A 16690-nucleotide genomic window follows, 5' to 3' on the forward strand; every position below is an offset into this window, starting at 1 on the left:
TGGTAGGCAATTGCAGGAGCTTTTGGGACTACCCTATGACCCCGCAAATAAGTATTATACAAAGGGTGACAACGATGTCATATATAGAACCGACACTTGCCATACGCTTAGGCTCATTTGCCCGCAATTAGATGAGGACGATTGCCTATTGGATGGCAAAAAATCTAAGGTTCTGGCCTTGCTTCCTACCAAAGAATTGAATGCATGGGGAGATATGTTAACCTGAACCTTTGGGGTCCACTGACCGTCTGGAGTTTATGCTATCGGACGTCTAACAACATGAGAAGAACGTCACGTTTTTCAATATAACCATGTGCATTCTCATAGAATAATAAATGAGCGATATCAGCAAACTTTATCCGAGTTTGCCGAGTGCACCTGCGCAGGGCTTCGATCAGGATGAGGGACAAATTTTCAGACTTAAAAAGATAGAGGAAGTTGAACAATATCTCCGGGATGAAATAAAGGAGAGGAATAGACTAGCAAAAAAAATTCAAAATGCAAATACATGGGTCAGGATGTGCGACCATGGTCTGCCTGGCGTAAGTGTGATTACGTCGGGGCTAGTTATAGGAGCGATGGCTAGCGGCATGGGAGTACCCTTGGCTTGTGCCATGGGAGGACTCGCGATTGCCGCTGGCATAGGGCAAGCCAGTCTTCGGAACGCCCGCAGGTACATTTGTCATATGCATCGAGTACTGCCAAACAGTCATCGCAATGCTCATTCATTTATTAGGATGTCAAGGCGAGCCTCAGTATCCTTAATCCTCCGTTCATTAGACCCCTCCTCCTGTACGCATGCTAGGGTTACAAGTGGTAGGGAGAGACCAATGGTGGTAAGGAAGGTCATGAAAATCATACTTTTCAAACTATACTGACAGTTGATACACATCTTTTTAGGCAGAGAGTAATTCAGGCTCATTTTCAGAAACCCTGAGGCACATGTCCTGGGTGACAAACCAGTCAGGCACATACCCGAGTAAAGGCCAGCCAGGGATCTTTTTCAACGGCCTTGTTACACATGCCTTGCGTCTTGAACCGATCCGGCACATACATGAGTACATAGGGATCCCTGTCAACAATATTGATTCATCTTGATGGCCTATGCGGTACGTCCAATAAGCTAATTAATTCAGCTTTACGTAGCCTTTAATACCCTGTTAATCCACGACCTTTTGCAATATCACGTAATTGTTTGACCGTATGTGATTCCATTCTCTCTTTATCATATAGAATTTTTGCAATGTCAGAAGATTTCATTCTGCTCAAAACTAACACGGTTATTTCCCTCAAGGGAAATTCCCTTACTCATTTGCTGTATACTTTGATGTGCGTGTTGATTTTTAGGGAATTGCGCTAGAAAATATTGGACCTTTTATTTTACTTTTGATGACGTCATCTGTAGTGAATACTAGGTCTTATGTAGATTAATATGGGATGGTCTTGGATGGTACTGAATTAATAGGGGATTGTTGTTGGCTTTGCTGGGGGTTGTCGTGACGTCACTGTTGTACGCGCATGCGACTGCGCCTGTACAGACATTTCCCTATCTCTCAAGTTTGGTTTCAACACTACAGAGAAGAGAATTTAGCAGTTGCAACCTTTGTTGTAAAGTCAATGCGTCGGGTAACTTGCGAAACTGTTATGTTCATGTTTAGTACTGTGGTTCGCCAGTCTGTGTTTTATAGTGTGTCACACGTTAGTATATAAAACTCGTACCTTTGCATTTTAAAAAGATATAAATAGAGATCTTAGTTAGGTAGGGTGCATCGATACACTTGTACGTCCAGCCAATAGGTTACTCAAACTTTGTGATTTATACATTTACACCCAATCTTTTTCCGTGTATGTACATTTTGGCAGCTCCGGAATATTTGGTTTTCAGAGGTCAGAATGGGTAGGAAGTTGATTTTAGGAGATTTACTATTGAGCAGATGTATTCCGGGAATGTGTTTACCAATATAACGGCCACACTGTTCACATTCAATAATAAATCCACAGCCGATGGTTTCAAACATAAGGTTGTCCTAAAAATAACTCTCTCGAACGGAATTCTCCGACGATCTCAATATATTCCATTAGCGCAACTTTCGTTGCTAAGAATCTGACGTATTTATAGAACTGTGTCAAAAATAATGAAATTGGTAAGTTCGGCTCATTTAACATTCGCTTGTAATTCAAATTATTTCGTAATTCTATAATACTATCATAACTGGTAATACTAAATCAAGTGAGCAACGAATGTGTTAATCACACAAAGTAAATTCAAATTCGTTTTTTATTTTAAAATAGTAATAATATTTCCATATATTTCATATTCATAAAAAAAGAAAAAAAAGCGAGATAAATAAATACATATTTTACACAATTATCCAAACATTTAGATGAAGTCTCAATTATCCAAAACAATTGGATACAAAATCGCTTATCCAAACATTTAGACGAAGCCTCAATTATCAAAACATTTAGATATAGCCTCAATGATCCAAACGACTGGGTACACACTCGCTTACCTAAACATTACGACAAAACCTCGATTACCCAAAAAATTGGACACAACCTCGCTTGTCCAAACATTTAGATAAAACCTTTACCAGTCAAACATTTAGGTGAAGCCTCGATTATCCAAACATTTAACGCAATGACAGTGTAAGAAGAGAAGTTATTGTTTTTCTTAGACCATTATTATTTTAGTTATTCTTGTGGTTGCACAACATGAAACTTTTCGCAGAAAAATCTTTTTATCATAATTTGGAAGTAAAATAACAAGATATAAAATCGTAAAATCATACGTATACTACAAAGCTTACCACACTCCGTATATGACACCGCCAGATTCGTAATGGCGAAACACAAGATTACACAGTAACTAATACGACCCGTAAATCTACAAACCTTTTGGTTTTGATAGATTGCTAAAATATTTTCAAAACAAAAAAAGGGGTGCCCAAAAACTGAAAGACCATTTTGTTACACGTAAGATGGTGTTTGCTTCTACAGAAGAACTCTTTATCTTCGATGATGCCGTGTTAAAATGACATGAATTATAATGTACACTATTCACGGTAAAATCATATGAACAAACAAACAAACAAGCAAACAAACAAACAAGCAAGCAAAAAAACATAACATAACATTTCGTAAACAAAAAACAAGTAAATACAATTATCACAAATATAAATTATGACAAAATATAAAAATAATATATGAATGGATAGAATGTGTTATGACGTCTTCACATCACATTTTACATGACGTCAGGGGTAATAAATTTTTTGGGTGTGAAATTTCGCGAAATGAAATAGTCAAAAAATAGGTCGAACAATGAACGGTAGGTATAAATTCGCCTTTGCGCTAAAATTAGATACTTCAAAAATGCTTAAGATCCATGTTATCTTAAAATCAAATATCCGCTAAATGTTAGAAGCATGACGGAACATTATTAAAAAGTCAATCGAGAATTTAACTCTACTAATTACTATTTAACTAACGTAATTAGTCACCAGATTTTATGGTCATGAGTAAAATAGATTTCCGCATGTGTCAATTGTATCATGGCAACGTGTGCTTTACAATAAAGCACACAATGATCATCTAATTAAAATGGAACGAATCCTGTTTAGTGGCAAACACATGAAAAATTTTAAATTGCGTTTCTTGTACACAATTATAAAATACGTTATGTTTATGCGAACAGTGATTTGTTATAAATGGTTCGGCAAAATATAACAAAGGTTCGGCAAAATATAACAAATAGTTCGGTAAAATATATAAAACTCTTGGTTCGGGCATCGAACAAAATCTATGAACTACACATCTACACATGCTCCCACTTATAAACAGTAATATACACCAACAGCGGTATTTTTTTTCTTCTACAAAACTGAAGGCGTGCTCTATTACCAGACGCATTTCGTCCTTTCGGCCACAAAAACCATCCACGTGTGATCTACTTCAGTGACTATTAGCGTACCCACAAAGAAGGCTCAGTGATGGTTAGCTCACCCACGAAGAGGGTTAGCGCACCCACGAAGAAGGTACCCACTGAGGCTGCGTTTCCAGGAAATCACAAATTTCTAATAATTCGTTATAGGCTCGATCGAGGTCACTATTTACTATTGTTCTGTCGAAGTAGTGTCCATATTTCCGATTCATGTCACGTGCTTTCTCTATAACATCGTCTAACTCTTTATCCTGTAGTTAAAATAGTGAATTGATAGTAAATTAGAAATTGAATTTAACCGGATAAACCTTGTTGGCTCCTACGAAATAAAATTCTCACAAACAGTTAAATACAACTCAGGATGGCCAGTCATATTCAAAAAAAATAAATCTCACGACTTTTTGCACCTTTGTAGGAGCATATTCCACGGCCAACTTTAAGGTTTCCAGGAGTAGTTAAGTACCCTGACAAACTAGCGCCGACTCATTCATCGCCGCTATCCGAACATTATATCGCTAACGACAATCGTAACACAAACATTGTTAGTAACAACCGTCGTAATACGAACATTATGTTGGTAACGACCGTCGTAATCCCAACAACCATCGTAATACTAACATTATGACGGTAACAACCGTTGTCATACGAACAAACATGGCAATGCATTAACATAAACTGGATTCTATAAAAACAGACCTTCAGTCTTATATTTGGGTTAAAAGGTTCTCCCGTGTCATCGAATTCTCTTAAGCGTTTCAGTTGGTCCACTCGCGGTACAGTGATAAACACAACATAAGGTAGGAGATTGGAACTTTTTAACACTGGTAAAGCCTAAATAAAAAATAAGTTGAATGCACAACCAAACAACTGTACAATGCCAGTGAATTCACATCGCGTCCGTCACAGTGAAACACGTATTTTTACTGCGCGCACCAATATTGATCACAGTTGCGGTGAGACAGTGCCGTATTTTTACTTGTAAGCTAAATTTAAACTGAAAACGCACTTCCCTGAGGCGCGGCATGTAGCCACATGACCTTTAAATTTTTTGTTTACGTCAAATTTTAAAAAAACTTATTATTGGATACAATAAAAAAAACAGGTGATTTTAAAATAAGAATAAAAATTGCTCAAAACACTGTATGCATGTATGCTCAAAACGCAACACATTTTTTTCAGTGTGAATTTAGCAATAGGCGGAATATAAATATACCAGTCGTTAGCCCGTGGAAAATCCACGGGTTCGCCCGTCCTTTTTATACCGCATTGCGTGCTTCTCGCTATTGCGCAGCTAAGCTACGATTTTGCGTGACAGACAGACGGACGGACGGACGGACGTATACGGGCATTATAATATAGATTCAAAAACGTACTTGACAGTGCATGTTTAGTAAACATGTTCGACCACTCTGTATAACACTCCGCACAGCGCTGAAACTTGTACCGTAGTAATGCCCATCAAATAAACCGTGTTCGATAAACTCTGCGGCGGCTATTGATTTTTCAAATGTTGCTCTATTTACGAACGTATAGTCGACACTAGATACTTCATCACTGGTGGGTGCGCGAGTCGTATCTACAAAAAATATAACCAAGGCATTTTAAAACGAATTACCATAACTCATAAAAAAAGAAATTAATTTTTAACTTACGGGGGACGGCCGCAGCGAATCTATCTGGGAAGCGGCCAATTAATTTCTCCCGTATTTCTCTCCTTCCAATTTGAGGAGGACCTGAAAATGCAAAAATACGTTGCATCCTAAATAAGATTAAAAACTCACAACAAAACAAACTTCTTTTTAAAAAATAAATATCTACCGTAAAAACAAACTTACCTGTGATAACATTTATAAAATAAGGCGTTTACAAAATAGAGCGTTTACGAAATAGAGCGTTTATAAAATAGGGCGTTTACGAAATAGGGCGTTTACAAAATAGGGCGTTAAAAGTGTTTCGACTGAAAATAATGTTACCTATGAGAACTACAGGACGTTTTTTATTATGTTCAGGATAAATTCTCATCATATCTTCATATGTCAGCACCTCGGATTCTATCAAGATAATAGGTTGGATATATAAAAAGTAAATACAGATCAAAGTGTGTGAAGATATAACTCACAACTGTACCATAGTTTACCTTGAACAGGCGACATCATTGACTTCATTGGGACTTTCTTTCCCTTCCTTCGGGCGCGTCCACAAAAACATTTCTTTTCTATGAACGAAATCAACGCAAGTCTTATACAACATAAAACTAATTCTGCGGAAACGATTATTATCTTGAGTTGTACTTACTTTCTTTTAAGATTGGCTCTAGATCTTCGCCTTTTAACGAAATTTTCGCAAGCTCTCGTCTAAAAGAAAAAAATAAATAATGTTCTTGTGCTGTTGATGACGAAAAATGAAATAGTTATGAACCATGCCTAACAAAAAAAAAACAAAGTTCTTACTGTAACTGAAATTTTTTACTGGGTATCAATCCAGCTAGTCCTCGTTGTTCTTGTTCAAGAAATTGAGCCTATATATACAAAAAAACCTTGTAAGCTACAACTATATGCATAAGCAGTAATTCAAAAGATAACTATATCCCACCTGCCACCAGTCTTCATCGTTCTTGTTTAATATTTCTATCAAATCACCTTTTCGAAAACTTAAGCCTAATTCTTCACAGGGAAGATAATCGTCATTTTGAGGGTCATAGTCATACAAAGCTTTGACAACACTAATATCATCTTCGTGAAGAGTTTCTTTATGTGTTGGCGAGCCGGGTAGAAGGGTAAAGTCTAGCGTTCCCTCCAGTTCGGATAAAAGTTCAACTATTTCGTTGACATCTTTCCCACGCACGGAATGCTTATTGATCTCGATGATTTCATCACCAACGTTCAACAGACCTAGAATTAAAAAAAGGACCTTTGTATCAAAAGAGAAAATATCACAATTTGTTTAAAAACCGTATTCCTACGCACATAAAGCAGCATATAAACCACCTGCATATAAGCCCAAGGTTTTCTTAACGATTTTTTAGACCCGTGGTAAGATGCATTCCCGTACCCTCTTCATCGAATGTTTCTTGAAGAGATAAAGCGAAAACAATGAAAAAATTCTTAAAATTCTTTTTCTAACTCTGCTTTGCCATATTTTTTGAATATACTTTTTGTGAATATAAAATAATTCATTCTCGAAGAAAAAACACAAATATCTATTAAATAATTTTTTTTGATTTTACCCTTCATTCTTTTCTACCTATGCATCAGACCCGTAAGATAGGCCCGTGACTTATCTACAGAAGAATACAGTATTTGTCTAAACGACTACCTACCACTTTTCTCTGCAGCACCACCCTTAATAATACGACTTATGATAACAGCATCTCCTTCGTTACGAACAGTAGCACCAAGAGGATCGTTGGTTTTGTCGATTCTTACAAATTTAACACGTTGAGAGCCTTCTATTGTTGATTCGCTGTCAGAATCAGAATCTGTCAAGTAATACAACGATTCTCTGCTGGCTATATGGTCGTGCGCATTTAATAACTCCTGGAAATTGTAAAAGAAATATATCACTGTTTTTTCAGAGGCATGGTTTAAACAACCAACAACAAGTCAAAAATAGAGACACGCTTTGCATTTTTAGCACATCAATTATGTTGAACAAAGTCTTTATAAGGACAATTTATGAAATAGAATGACTTTTTATACTCATACATTATGTGACCAAAGTATTGCCACTTCATACAAAAATAACTATTACAGAAGTTTTTACATTGTCTTGACACTAAAGGAGCCGAAATTATCGCGCAAAATCATTCTTCATATCTTAACTGTCCACTAAAATATCGTATGTAAAAAATATATTTACAATAACAACAGTAAGTTATTCTCACCTTGAATTCTGTTTTGTTTGTAATAGCAAGTAGTGATGTTGAAGTGTTGTCGCTTGACTCCATCAGAAGATGCTGAACCTGAAACAACCACACAGGTTCATAACAACAAAACAAGCAAAGGGGAGTAGCATAGGTACAAAAGACATAAAAAAACACGCCCTACCTCCGACAACAAGAATTTTGAATTGATTACAACAGGTTTACAAGCATTCTTTTTTACAACTTGTATCTTTGTCATGCGATTGTGCATCTACACACAAATGTATCCAAATAAATATATACAACTCGAACATTCAACTAATTGTACTGATGTTATCAAAGCTTGACAACGCAATAGAATTCGCAAATTTACCTTTATAGCTGATTGGAAATGTTTTTTGTTGAGGAGATTACGAAGATAGTTTAAATGCTCTTGTTGTCTTTGAGTCTTCATTTTCTGTTTCATCGTCCCCAACATGGCCACAAACTGTGAAAAAGCTTAAAAACACGACAAAAACAATATCACAACCATGAAATGTAACAATATTAAAAATACTTTCTGCATTTTATTATTGTCTTATATTCCTCAAACTTTGTTAAAATAAGGGTAGTATGCTCACCTCGACTCATCCTTACCCAGGGAAATATTTACCCATCCACCCCTACCCCATAGGGGTGAGCACACAGTTTAGTACTATCCGTCAAAATATGTACCGAAATAAAGCCTATGAAAAAATGAATTTACTATGTACGTTGAAGAGAAAAACTTATTTTAATCAGTTTGCTAATTTGTCAATAGTTCTTACCAAGACTTTTCGGTTGTTCGTCCATTTCTACATTAGCACAGTCCATGCTGTATTCTGCATCGTCGTCATCATCTCTTTGGAAGGCAAAGTTATCAAACTTCGAAGGAACATTACTCTCTCTATTAACGGAACTTCTCACAGATCCATTCCGAGGAAGATACTTTCCATCTATAACTGACGTTTCTCCTTGTACCATGTTATAAACATTATTGTTATTTCTGTGTTGGTCATTTTCTGACAAGTTCAAATATCGTCGTATTTTTAACGTTATGTCTTTTTTGCATTTATGAATTTGAATTATAATTTCAGTATGAGTCACAGCTTCAACCTTTAAACCATTCACTTCAATTATTTCATCATCTAGATTCAGACCAGCTCTTTCAGCTGGTGACCCTGGAAAAAATGTTTGATTAAATAAAAACATTTATTGTTGAACCATAAAATTAAACCAATTATACTGAGCATTAGAGTGTTTGCCAGAATCTTGGATATAAGTTTGTATTGGTCATAGTTATACACAAGCTTTTCCCTGACTCTCGCAAAATTTCAGGAAATTTCCTGATATTTTTAAGTTTTGTGAATTCACTGAGAGACACCATTTATAAGGCACTGAAGATTATTAATGTTGACATGTTACTATTAATTTGTAAAGAAATAAAGTAATATACCTGGAGCAATGTTATCAATTTTGGGAGGAAATCCCTCATCTAAGCCACCCATAACCGAAAAACCAAACCTGCGATCAGACGGCTCCATTACAATGTAGATGACTCGTTCTTCATGCTAGAAATAAACAATACAGTTAGAAAATAGGAACAGGATTTAAATATCCATATGCAGTTAGTCATTTAAAATTAAATAATAACCTCAGCTAAAGATTGAGTGGAAGCATAACCATTCATCTGTACTTTCCCCATGGAAGCAGCAGACGATGCATTAGATCGTAGGGATTGCAAAGACATTTTTGAATTACTTAATGCCTTGATATTTTCAGGGCCATTCCTGAATGTGTGGTTATTGTGAACCATACCGTTCATCTAAAATGAAATTTAAATATACAGTACAAAAATCACAGGTAGTGAACTGTCTTAGAACAAAATATCTTGTAATAAAAAAAGTAAAACAAATTTGTTAAATAATCATTATAATGCTTCTTACTTTTAATGTTGATCCATTTTCCATGTTAAGAAAAAATGTTCCATTTGAGTCAGGCATGTTTTAAAATCTAGCATCTCTATAATATATCATTTTCTAAAAAAAAAAATCCAACACAATATATTTTTTAAAAAAAATGTAAACAGTTATCTTCCTAATTCAGAAGGAATCCTGTGACATCACATCTTAAAATGATTTGAAATATCCTCTCACACAAACCAAAACACAATTAATTAATGACATATTCAACTCATTAAAAAGTTTAATACCAGCATAATTACAGCAATATTAATATAACAAAAACGTATCTTGAGTAATGGCATTAAGAAAACAAGTCACACTCCTCGCTGATTAACTTCACCATAACTAGCTTCTTTAACATACCGACACAGCTAGCTTATATATACACAAGCAAAACTTCTGTATTCACTTGATGAAAAAACAATGAAAAAAAATAAAAGCCTATTGTGAAATTTGTTACTGTTGGTTTATTTTTATTAACAATTACACAAATGTATAAATTTAAAATTTGCATCACTTGTAATTCAATACCAAATGTAAATAACAGCTAACAGATAAACAAAACAGCTATTTCGACAACATGAATAGCCATAAACTTTTACAGACAAAGCTGTTATAAAAATCATTCAAGCTGATATCCACAAAAAAAAGTATTACTTTAAACAGGCTGGCTAATAATTTAATGCTTCATTGTTGAAGACACAATTAAGTTAGACAATTCTGTAACACAATTAACCCACATAGAAACCATGTTTATAATCATTATAAGATATAAAAATTCTTTGAAAACATCAACCACTTTAGTTCAGGTCTAATCAAAAGCTTTAAAAGATATGCTTCTTGTATCATCAAAGTGTAAATAGACATAAACAAACTGCAAGCACTTTAACACTTTGCTGAGGCTTTGTTTATATCTCTTATGTAAGAACTTCATAAAAATAAACTTCATAAAGAGACATGTTAAAGCAGCAACATGCATATAATCAGAATATTATTTATTAAAATAAGCTTGACATCCTCCAACCTGGCATTTTCAGTTTAAAAAAATGCAACAATAATTTCACCACAACTAGTAACTGACATTGAATAAAAACATTGTCAGTTTTTTGCTACAACTAAAAACTAAAAAATGAGCAGTAAAACCTGTTGAAGCTTAAAAGTGAAAAAATATCTTATCTAATATTAACTCATTACCATTCATTATTATTATGTATCAGCAGCTTTTAATATTCAGATATTATATTCTTAAGTTAGCCATTCACCATTTTAAAAATTCATTTGGATAATATTAATCATTTATAAATAGAAATAACAATAAAAGAGATTTCAAGCTAGTATTTGTACTCACTTTATCCCTAGTATCTTGTGCATCGAAAAAACACTTTAGGTGTACACATGGTACAGGTGTGATAGATTGTCTACGTTATCACATTAATTTTTAACCATAAACATTGGTAATCCAGGGTTCTTGGCGATTGTTACCCCTATTCCAACCCTGAATTTGTCTCTTAGAGAACAGAAACAGTGCTTTAAGAGCCTCCTTACTTGTAACTTAAGAAAAACCACATTGCTAAAATGTAGACTTAAGTTCTCTCACATTTAAAAAAAAGACTTTAAAATCGGTAAAACATAGTTAAAAAAAATACAAAAAAAACTGAAAGTTTTAGGTGATATTATATGCCATATGGATATATATTATTTTATTTACATTCTAGAGTTACATGTGATATAACACAAGGAATATGAATATTGTCCCTTCCCATTTCTTTATGTCACGTAATGACTGGTGATGAAAAGATAGTGTCCGTATTTTTATGTGTCTTTTTAACTCAAAAGATAGGGAAAAAAACAAATTAGTAAAAGGTTAAGCAAGTTCGTGCACGTAAAAATTGCACTAGAGTCCCAGGCATATTTTTCTTTTTTCATGCAATCATCATCATTAATCATTCTCGGCTTAACATCCGTTTTCCATGCTAGCATGGGTTGGACGGGGTATATTAATGACCCTCTTCCAATCTGATCTAGACTGTGTTACATCTAAACTCAACTTCCTCTGTGTCAAGTCTGTCGTTGGGCTTTGCAATGAAGCGAAATTAATTTGATTTTGTGCAACGTTTTTTTTAGCATCAGAAATATCAAAATACTGCAGTATCGCTTGTGGAGTTTGCAGGAAAGGGGTTGGTAGTAACTCAATTTTTTGCCAGACTTGCAAGCATTGGGTACATAAGAAGTGCAGTAGTATTAGTGGAAGGTTAAGAGCTGACATTCAGTTTGTATGCAAGCGTTGCAAAGGTGAGATTATAGAGAATGAAGTATTTCCAGCTTTAATGATGTACAACAGTGGCTCAGTAGAGATAGTTGAGAACTTCTGTTACTTAGGTGATATGTTGGGCAGTGAAGGGGGTGTTGGAAGAAGTGTTACTTGCAGGATAGGTTCTGCTTGGAAAAAGTTCAGAGAGTTACTTCCTTTGTTGACTAGCAGAGTCCTGTCAATTGAGGTAAAAGGTAGGTTGTATGAGGCCTGTGTAAGAAGTGTTATGTTGTAGGGTAGTGAGACATGGGCAGTGAAGCAGGAAGATCTTGACGGTTTAGAAAGGAATGATATGAGAATGGTTAGGTGGATGTGTAACGCCAGTCTGAGAGACAGAAAGAGTTCAGATGAGCTAAGAAGCAGGCTAAGTCTCCGTAGAATTAAAGATGTTATCCAGATAAGAAGATTGAATTGGCTGGGGCACTTGGAAAGAATGGAGGAGGATAATTGGGTAAGAAAGTGTAGAGACTTGATAGTTCCTGGGGCAAAGCCCAGAGGCAGACCGAGAAAGACTTGGCAGGAGGTTATAAGGACAGCCTTGATACAGAGGAAGTTGAGTTTAGATCTAACACAGTCTAGATGAGATTGGAAGAGGGTCATTAATATACCCCATCCAACCCATGCTAGCATGGAAAACGGACGTTAAGCCGAGAATGATGATGATGATATGGCAATTTTTCTTGCTCCACCAAAAGTTTTTCTCCACTATATTACAAATATAAAGAAACAAATAAAAACAAACAACTGTGATATGGATAAAAAGAAACACAAGTTAAATATTTTTCATCTGGTTTAACAGCATATAAAAATATTAATAATTTTCTCACTTTACATGGATTTTAAATTGTGGCATGAATCTGCTGCATACGCAGTGCCACAACGTTTGTTTCATGCAACAAAATTGCATTGCATATGCATTGTCTTTTTTGACTCTTTCTTCTTTGATCAGGTTGGGTTATTTTTCATCGCGGTAGCTGGGCTTAAAATAAGAAAAAGTCTTTTGGTCAGATGAAAGGGGCATTTTGCTGTTTTCCTATGTATAGTTACCAAATAAAAGTTTTTAAAGGTATTTAGTAACTGATAATTTCGGAAAAACATAGCAAATGAAGTAATATATAAAAGTAGATCTGAGCCTTTTTTTACAAAAAACATTGACAAGTATTTGGTAGATAGTTTGAAAAGTGGAAAAAGCACTAGAAGAGAAAGGGTAAATGCAGCGAAGTCTAAGGTCATGATTAGTAGCATTGAAGCCAAGTGTGACCTTGTAGAGTTTGCAGGAAGGGATTGGTATAAACTCAATTTTTTTGTCAGACTTTGTCAGCACTGGGTACATAAGAAGTGCAGTGGTATTTGAGAAGGTTAAGAGAAGACATTCAGTTTGTATGCAGCATTGCAAAGTAAGATCATAGACAATGAAGTATTTCCAGCTTTAAAGATGTACAACAGTGGCTCGCTAGAGATAGTTGAGAGCTTCTGTTACTTAGGTGATATGTTGGGTAGTGAAAGGGGTGTTGAAATAAGTTGTACTTGCAGGATATAGGTTCTGCTTAGAAAAGTTCAGAGAGTTACTTCCTTTGTCTTGTCAATTGGGGTAGGTTGTATGAGGCCTGTGTAAGAAGTGTTATGTTGTATTGTAGTAAGACATGGGCAGTAAAGCAGGAAGATCTTGACCATTTAGAAAGTAATGATATAAAAATGGTTAGGTGACTGTGTAACGCTAGTTTTAGAGATATAAACAGTTCAGATGAGCTAAGAAGCAGGGTAGGTATTCGTAGCACTAAAGATGTTATCAAGATAAGAGTTGGTTGGCACATTTGAAAAGAATGGAGGAGGATAATTAGGTGAAAATGTAAAGACTTGATAGTTCCTGGGCCAAAACCCAGAGGTATATAGCCTGATAAACACTTAGCAGGAGGTAATGAGGACAGACTTGATGCAAAGGAATTTAAGTTAAGATCTAACACGTCTAGATCAGATTAATAGAGGATTATTAATGTATCCCCATCAAACCCATCATGCTAACATGGAAAACGGATGTTAAGCTGAGAATGAAAAAGCCATGTAAAATATGCACATCTCTCTCTCTCTCATGAGCAAAGGTGATTTTTAATTAACTATTTTATTCCAGCTAAAGCTGACTAAAAAAAATTCAAACATCGTAGAAGTTTTTATATATTATAAAATCATAAATATTGTCTTATTCCTTTAACAATATTTATAATAATTAGTGTCAGGGCTTCAAATCCAACCCTATTTTGGTCATGCCAAGTCTGAAAAGACTCATATTAAAATAAGTTACACAAGTCTAAGAATTTAGTCAGAACAAATTTTTTATTGAAAAAAAAAATACTTGTTACCTTGGTTTAATTTTTTTCTCTCAATTCGATTTCTACGAACCTGGAGATCATTTTTCTTTTGTGTTGAATGTTATTCTAATCTATTTACATCTTTGCATTCACATTGAGCATATTGAAATGATTTACTTCGGTAATAGAGCAGTATGGCAGGTATACATCATTTTTAGGTGTTATTGACATGTATTTCACAACCTAGCGCCTAGGACTGGATTAATAAGATAATTCTTCTTTTTTTATCTTCGCTACTTTCAAACAACAACACAAATATGAAAAAATAAAAGAAATACAATTAATAAACTTTGTCTTCCCCATTACTGCTACTCACTTTTCATCATACACACTGAAAATGTACAAAGCCTTCTTTAATCACTTTCTGACTTCATATTTCCCTTTTTTTGTAATTTCGATAGTGTAAGAAACGTTTTCACAGACATAAGAAAGCAAAAAAAAGAATATATAAACGAGTTCACAGTTTCGGATAACCATTGTTGAGAATTAAAAAAAGAAAGTAAACTGTTATAAAATAAGAAGGCTTTGACCATGAAAAAAAGTGAAATAATTTTTTTGTGAAATATTTCGAAATGAAAAGTTACATATCCTACATATATGTTTTAAGTAGGGTTACTGGAAATAACATACTAAATTTCTATGCCATGAGACTAATTATTTCTTCAGAAAATAAGAAATATTCATAATGCCCATGGTCAAAGCCTTATTAAATTCACTCTGTTTACTTCCTTTTTTCAATACAGAAAATAAGTGAACAACTTAAACTGTGAAGAGGTGTATTAATTGCACTCCTAAACAAATTAAGACATAAATAGATGAATTCTATATGACATTATTTGTTAACTTTTTGGAGGTACGTTAGTTACATAAGGTAAGTTACATAACTCATTTCGGCTGTGGCATCTGTAGGGCAGGATGGAAGATGTGTCTAGCTGACGACAGGCCTTTTGCTGTAGATCTCTTCACAGGGAAACAAGGGGTTTTAGAGCGTAGGTTATGCCTTGTGATTTATTGTTTAATATATATACATTTTAATTGTTAAAAAAAAAACTGAAACTAATTTTTCTTCTCCAAGCATACCTATTTTTTTCTCTGTCACAAGTAACAGACCCTAAAAAGCTGACTGCTGAGAATGTAAACACAGGAAGGAGTAAAATGAAAACAAAGGAACACTTTCATGATATTTTTTTGTATAAAGCACCTTATCATATTTGGTTACAAAACTGGAAAATAGCTTTTCTGTGGAACCTAACAGTCAGGCACATCAAATTTATTTATTTCCCACATGTTTTACTTTCTGTATTAGCTATAGACCTTTTTGAATGTTTACATTTTTCGGCTTTAACAATTGTGTGACAGGCAAAAGATGCGGGTGCTAGGCGAAGTGAGGTCCTTCTTAGTCTGTTTCTTCATACGTATCGTTACGACTTTATATGAATATATGTCAATCAGAAGTTATTCACCCACACTCGATAATAATTTAAAGCCTCAAAAATGTTTCCGTAGAAAGATGTAAATGTAAACATTCAAAAAGGTCTGAAGAAATTCCTTTCCCCAAAAAGATAATACAGGCTAGATTAATAAGCAACACGATACGTGTAATATATACATGTGAAATTTCTTTTTTTAATCTCCTTCTTTCATCACTATAGTATCCAATACTGAGCTAAATAGCCATAGCTAGCTACGTACGCTGTAAAAAAAATAACAACGAGGCCTCGTATTATTCCAGTCTCATACAAACAAGAATATTGTTTTTCTAGGCCTAAGGTTTTATCTAAAGATCAAATATTTCCTGATAACTTTCTAGTTCATAAATCACACAAAACTAGTTAACTAGTTACATTAGCAAGAAATACAATACGAAAAAAAATTAGGATACCACTCCGTGTCGCCATTACCGTCATTAACATCCTGAACATTCTTTCTCGTTGTTTACTCTAAAAATGTTTTACCACGTGATCAACCAATTCACGTGAAGGATCGCTTCTAAATTTTTGTCACGTGTTAGGAACACATAGTATATAAATTTTGTCGCAGCAATGAAAACCTATAGCTAAAAACTTTATTTTTAAGGATTTCAAAATTTTTTGTTAATAATATAAAAGGAATATTTTTTTATATAGTTATTATGAAAAGCAGTTTATAGGCATTTTTTTATTTTTTTTCCTTGGCGCTTGGCGCATAACCCGTCACTATTGTTTATTCTTGGGGCAAATTCCTAGC

The 16690-nt window shown here is 34.5% G+C and overlaps 1 protein-coding gene across 1 annotated transcript; it reads right to left on the reverse strand.

Annotated features, from left to right (window-relative positions):
- Window positions 1-2264: 2264 nt before the first annotated feature.
- On the reverse strand, window positions 2265-9868 carry LOC130656442 (protein PALS1-like). The gene is made up of 17 exons (XM_057459297.1): window positions 9770-9868; window positions 9478-9648; window positions 9280-9394; window positions 8612-9004; window positions 8179-8303; window positions 7990-8076; window positions 7827-7904; window positions 7263-7479; window positions 6536-6834; window positions 6394-6461; window positions 6239-6297; window positions 6081-6158; window positions 5917-5994; window positions 5596-5676; window positions 5317-5519; window positions 4640-4774; window positions 2265-4194 (listed from the first exon to the last, which is right to left on the reverse strand). Exons 1-17 carry the CDS (start codon window positions 9824-9826, stop codon window positions 4018-4020), a joined length of 2421 nt encoding a protein of 806 aa, XP_057315280.1. The 5' UTR covers window positions 9827-9868; the 3' UTR covers window positions 2265-4017.
- Between the last annotated feature and the right edge of the window lie 6822 nt (window positions 9869-16690).

The sequence above is a fragment of the Hydractinia symbiolongicarpus genome, chromosome 9 (assembly GCF_029227915.1).
Source record: "Hydractinia symbiolongicarpus strain clone_291-10 chromosome 9, HSymV2.1, whole genome shotgun sequence".
Lineage (NCBI taxonomy): Eukaryota > Metazoa > Cnidaria > Hydrozoa > Anthoathecata > Hydractiniidae > Hydractinia > Hydractinia symbiolongicarpus.

What these genes read in the sequence shown, in the direction of transcription:
- LOC130656442 (XM_057459297.1), bottom strand. Translation starts at nt 9,826, where the DNA reads ATGCCTGACTCAAATGGAACATTTTTTCTTAACATGGAAAATGGATCA. An exon ending in CAAAATTCTTGTTGTCGGAG is followed by an intron (nt 7,905 to 7,989) that starts GTAGGGCGTGTT and finishes TGGTTGTTTCAG; the next exon opens with GTTCAGCATCTTCTGATGGA. An exon ending in TACTAAACATGCACTGTCAA is followed by an intron (nt 4,775 to 5,316) that starts GTACGTTTTTGA and finishes TTTTTTATTTAG; the next exon opens with GCTTTACCAGTGTTAAAAAG.